Source organism: Arachis ipaensis, chromosome B02, assembly GCF_000816755.2.
Source record: "Arachis ipaensis cultivar K30076 chromosome B02, Araip1.1, whole genome shotgun sequence".
Taxonomy (NCBI): domain Eukaryota; kingdom Viridiplantae; phylum Streptophyta; class Magnoliopsida; order Fabales; family Fabaceae; genus Arachis; species Arachis ipaensis.
The window spans coordinates 105,214,783-105,219,542 of NC_029786.2; the positions used below are offsets into that span (position 1 = coordinate 105,214,783).

A 4,760-nucleotide genomic window follows, 5' to 3' on the forward strand; every position below is an offset into this window, starting at 1 on the left:
TATGTAAACGAGATATATATAATTTTTCAATTTTCGTATATCTCGTTTACATGTATTTGTAAATATAAAAATATATTTTATGAAAATAATAAAAAATATTAATAATATTAATAATCCAAATTTTTAGCATATAATTAGTACTTAAAAAGGTTGGTAAAAGAGATTAAAATGGATATATTTGATCAATTAGTACTAAAAAAGATTATATAACAAATTTTAGATTAAATTATAGATCAAATTGGATTGATTTAAATTTGAAAAATAAAAAATTCGTACTATGTTCAAGTTTCATGATGAGAATAAATACGGTAATTGTGCTCACTTCTACAAATTGAAAGATGGGAAGCGTGAAGTTGATGGATAAATAAAATAGAGAATGAATGAGAGATAATCGTTTTAATTGTGTGTTAGGGAGATAAAAAAAACAGAGGAATAGTGGGAGAGATAACCGTTTGCCAATGGTTAGGAGAGTTTGATAAGGATAAATAAAACAGAGAAGTTTGCCATATGAGAGTTTGATAGGAATAAATAAAACAGAGAGGTTTGCCAATTGTCAGGAGAAGTTGATAGAAATAAATAAAATAGAGAAAGAGTGGGAGATAACTGTTTCAATTCTCCTATCAATTTTTTTTTCTGTTTTATTTATCCTGCATCAACTTCCAATCTTTTAAATATATTCCTATGCAATAAATGAAATTTAAATATATTTCAAATTTTTATATACTCTCGTGAAATTTAAAATTTTTTGTATCAATAGTAGGTAATTTAATAATGCACTTATGGGCTTTCACGTAAATGTGTTGATGTGTTTATTTTTAATAGAGAGTTCATCTTCTTTCCTATCATTTAAAATAGATGGTTTATATTCTTTATTATTTAAAATCGTTCATCTTCTTTATTATTTGAAACGTTCTATTTTTAAGAATTTTATCCAATTTAAATTATTAATATTTTTTATTATTTTTAAAAATTATATTTAATTATTTAACAAATCACCTCTCTTTCTCTTCTTACGAATACTTCTCTTTTATGTTGCAATCAAATACTCTTCTCTTTATATTTCTACTACAATTCTTTCTCTTCTTCACCGGTAAAGATTGGATTTGAGTCCCCTGAATTCCTAGAAAGGATTCAAGGTGATATATGTGGACCTATTCATCCACCATGTGGATCTTTTAGATATTTTATGGTCCTAATAGACGTATCTTCAAGATGGTCACATGTGTGCTTATTATCTTCTCGCAACCTGGCGTTTGCGAGATTACTGGCTCAAATTATTCGATTAAAAGCACAATTTCCAAAAAATCTAATTAAAGCAATTCGTCTTGATAATGCTGGTGAATTTACTTCCCAAGCTTTTGATGCTTATTGTATGGCTAATGGAATAAGTGTTGAACATCCAGTAGCTTATGTTCACACACAGAATGGGTTAGCAGAATCACTTATTAAGCGTCTCCAATTAATTGCTAGACCCTTGCTTATGAGAACAAATCTCCCAACCTCGGTTTGGGGGCATGCAGTTTTACATGCTGCAGCACTTATTCGTTTGAGGCCAACGAGTTACCATCAGTTCTCTCCTATGCAATTAGCTTTTGGCCAGCAGCCAAATGTTTCCCATTTAAGAATATTTGGGTGTGCGATATATGTTCCCATTGCGCCACCTAATCGCACCAAAATGGGACCCCAAAGAAAATTGGGGATATATGTTGGATATGATTCTCCCTCTATAGTGAGGTATCTTGAGATACAAACTGGTGATGTGTTTAAAGCCCGGTTTGCAGATTGTCATTTTGATGAATCAAAATTTCCAACATTAGGGGGAGAGAATAAGTTTCCTGAAAAGAAACTTAATTGGAATGCATCATCGTTGATGCATTTAGATCCTCGATCAGCGCAATGTGAATTAGAAGTTCAAAAGATTATACATTTGCAAAGAATAGCAAATGAATTGCCTGATGCATTTTCCGATACAAAGAGGATAACCAAATCTTACATACCAGCGGAAAATGCCTCAATTCAAATTGACGTCCCAGTAGGACAAGTAGCCACTGAAGCAAATTCACGCCAGAAGCATGGCAGGGCGGAAAATGCCCCAATTAAATAGATGCTAACTCAAAGAGCTAGATGAAGAATAGCCAAGCCAGCCAAAAAACATTCAATACATATGTAATAAAATAAGATTAAAAAGTGGGTTAATACTCAAATTAGTCCCTGAAAGATCACTCGATCTTCATTTTCGTCCCCGAATGTTTTTTTTAATCAAATTAATCCCCGAAAGATTTAAATGGAAACCACGTTCGTCCTTCCATTAGGTCACTGACGTCGCCGTTAGAAACTGCTGACGTGGAGTGTGACTTGGCTGCCCACCCTAACACCTGGCATGGTGTGTGTATTGCTGACCAGATATGTTTAGTGTGTTGCATCAATTTGGTCCCCAAGTGTGAGATTAAAAAACCCTAATTCCCAACCTTCGAAGAACATGGTTCCGTTGATTGAGCGTTGTCGCAGACCCAGGTGTTGTGCTTGCAGGAGGAAGTTGGTCTCGGCGTTATACAAAAATTAACAAGGAACATGAAAAACACTAAATCATCACCAACACAGACCCTAAACCACTAACCATTACTCCATTAACACAAGCCATACTTAACACTTTTCCTAAGCCAAAAATACAGACTCTTTCCTAATTTACGCATTCACCTGTTCATAAACCCAACCCTGGAATAAAACCCTACACCCTATTCACTAACAGATTGTTAACGATCACTCAATCAAATAATGCGGAAACTACGGTTTTACACACTTTTACCAGAGGATTTTGGCAACATACAAAAAAGGTTACCTCTTTCTTCGAACGCAGAAACAACACTCTGTTCTTCCCTTCAGGTTTCCCACCGGGCTCCAGAGCAGACGCACCAACAATGCTCCACGCCGACTCCAACGGTTGCGTTCAATGGGGCAGTCTTCTTCGTCTTCCTGTTGCTTGCTTAGGGGGCAGAGAAACAGAGACTCAAGCTTACTTTGAAGAAGAACAACTGAGGTTAAACACCAAAGACACAGTGAAAAACGTTTCACTATCCCCTCAAAACGCAAGCGTTTCATTGCGACACGCTGGAGTGACCAAACGGCGTCGTTTGGTTGGGGTGGGCAGCCAAGTCACACTCCACGTCAGCAGTTTCTAACGGCGACGTCAGTGACCTAACGGAAGGACGAACGTGGTTTCCATTTAAATCTTTCGGGGATTAATTTGATTAAAAAAAATATTCGGGGACGAAAATGAAGATCGGGTGATCTTTCAGGGACTAATTTGAGTATTAACCCATTAAAAAATAGAATATCTGTAAATGTTGATCTGTACCGTAGTGCGACCCATCTTTTATTTTACAACATTATTTTCTATATGTTAAGAGGTATTTTGTTTTTTAAATCTGGAATCATGTGCAGTAAAAATAAAAATTACTAAAAAAATTAATAAAGGAAAAATAGAAAATGTTACTACTATGGGACATGCCAGTGTCGCATCTAATGGATTAAATAATTTAGACAGTAAAATATGGGTGAAAATTCACATAACGATAACGAATTCTCCAAAGAAACCATACTTATCAGAGCAGCTTCCAGGCTTCCACTCCCTGATTGCAGACTGCCGTCTCGGCCTCTCCTGGTCTCTGTTTGCCCGTGCTCGCAGCTGTTTCGATCTCCTCGTGCTTCTAGGTACAAGATGTATTTGTTAAATTTCTTTTTCTGTTTTTTCTTTTCGATTCGGCGGAGATTCAGGTCCTCGGCGGATAAAGGGGTCCTCGTAACCCGTCGCGGGGACGGGGGCGGATTATGGAGACAGGGGGCGGGGGCATGTCCCGGCCTCCATGGGGACCCGTTGCCAACCCCTGATCAGCTTTCTCCATACTGTTTTTTGGTTTTATCGGAAAAAGAAAATAAATTGGGAGGCTGTTATTCCCTCACTGCAACTCAGCCTCGTAACGGGTCCCTCTAATTCTTCTTCTTATCAATTTATTATGTGTCATATGGTAATTGAATTGTGCAGCAGCAGCAGCAGCAGTAGTATATATGTATTCATATATCGTTATTTATGTGTTTCAGATGCTCCTATGACTGAAAAGATGGCAACAGCGTCTTTGACCAAGTTGGTTAGATGCGTTATTCTTGATTTGGATGGCACCCTCCTTAACACAGGTCGCTTTTCTCATTTCTCAGCTTACATGCTTAATTCTTTGTGTCTCGTGTTTGTCAAGATTCAATTTTGTTACTTGTTTGATAATAACACAGGTGACTGTGATTTGAGTATTCAATGACAGATGGCATTGTGGGAAACGTATTAAAGGTTCTACTAAGTAGGTATGGAAAGCAATGGGATGGAAGGGAAGCTCATAAAATTTTGGGGAAGACACCTTTCGAAGCTGCTGCTGCTGTTGTCGAGGATTATCAACTTCCCTGCTCAACTATTGAATTTATTTCCCAAATTTCGCCTTTGTTCTCCGATCAGTAATTTTCTATTACAATATATTGTTCTTTTTATATGTCAATCAAATTTTGAATGTGAAGTGCCGCAAGTTTCGAGTTACCATTGAATAATTAACTATAGCTGCCTCCATTACCCCTAAAACCTCTGGCTGCATTTTCTCGGGAATTTTTCATTAGATTCATCCACTTTATGAAATTCATGAATACTTATGAAGTCAATCGTTCGAGAAATTCATCCTGATTTGGTGGACTTGATTCAATTGAAAATTTGATGTATTGGA

General features: G+C 36.5%; 1 protein-coding gene across 1 annotated transcript in view; it reads left to right on the plus strand.

The window, feature by feature from the left end:
• LOC107626228 (bifunctional riboflavin kinase/FMN phosphatase) overlaps nt 3,483–4,760 on the plus strand; it is a 4,597-nt gene continuing 3,319 nt past the window's right edge. The window contains exons 1-3 of the mRNA XM_016329060.2: nt 3,483–3,711; nt 4,099–4,191; nt 4,314–4,500. Of these exons, the coding sequence (XP_016184546.2) occupies nt 3,498–3,711; nt 4,099–4,191; nt 4,314–4,500 (494 nt within the window). The 5' untranslated portion in view covers nt 3,483–3,497. The remainder of the gene's footprint in view (nt 3,712–4,098; nt 4,192–4,313; nt 4,501–4,760) is intronic.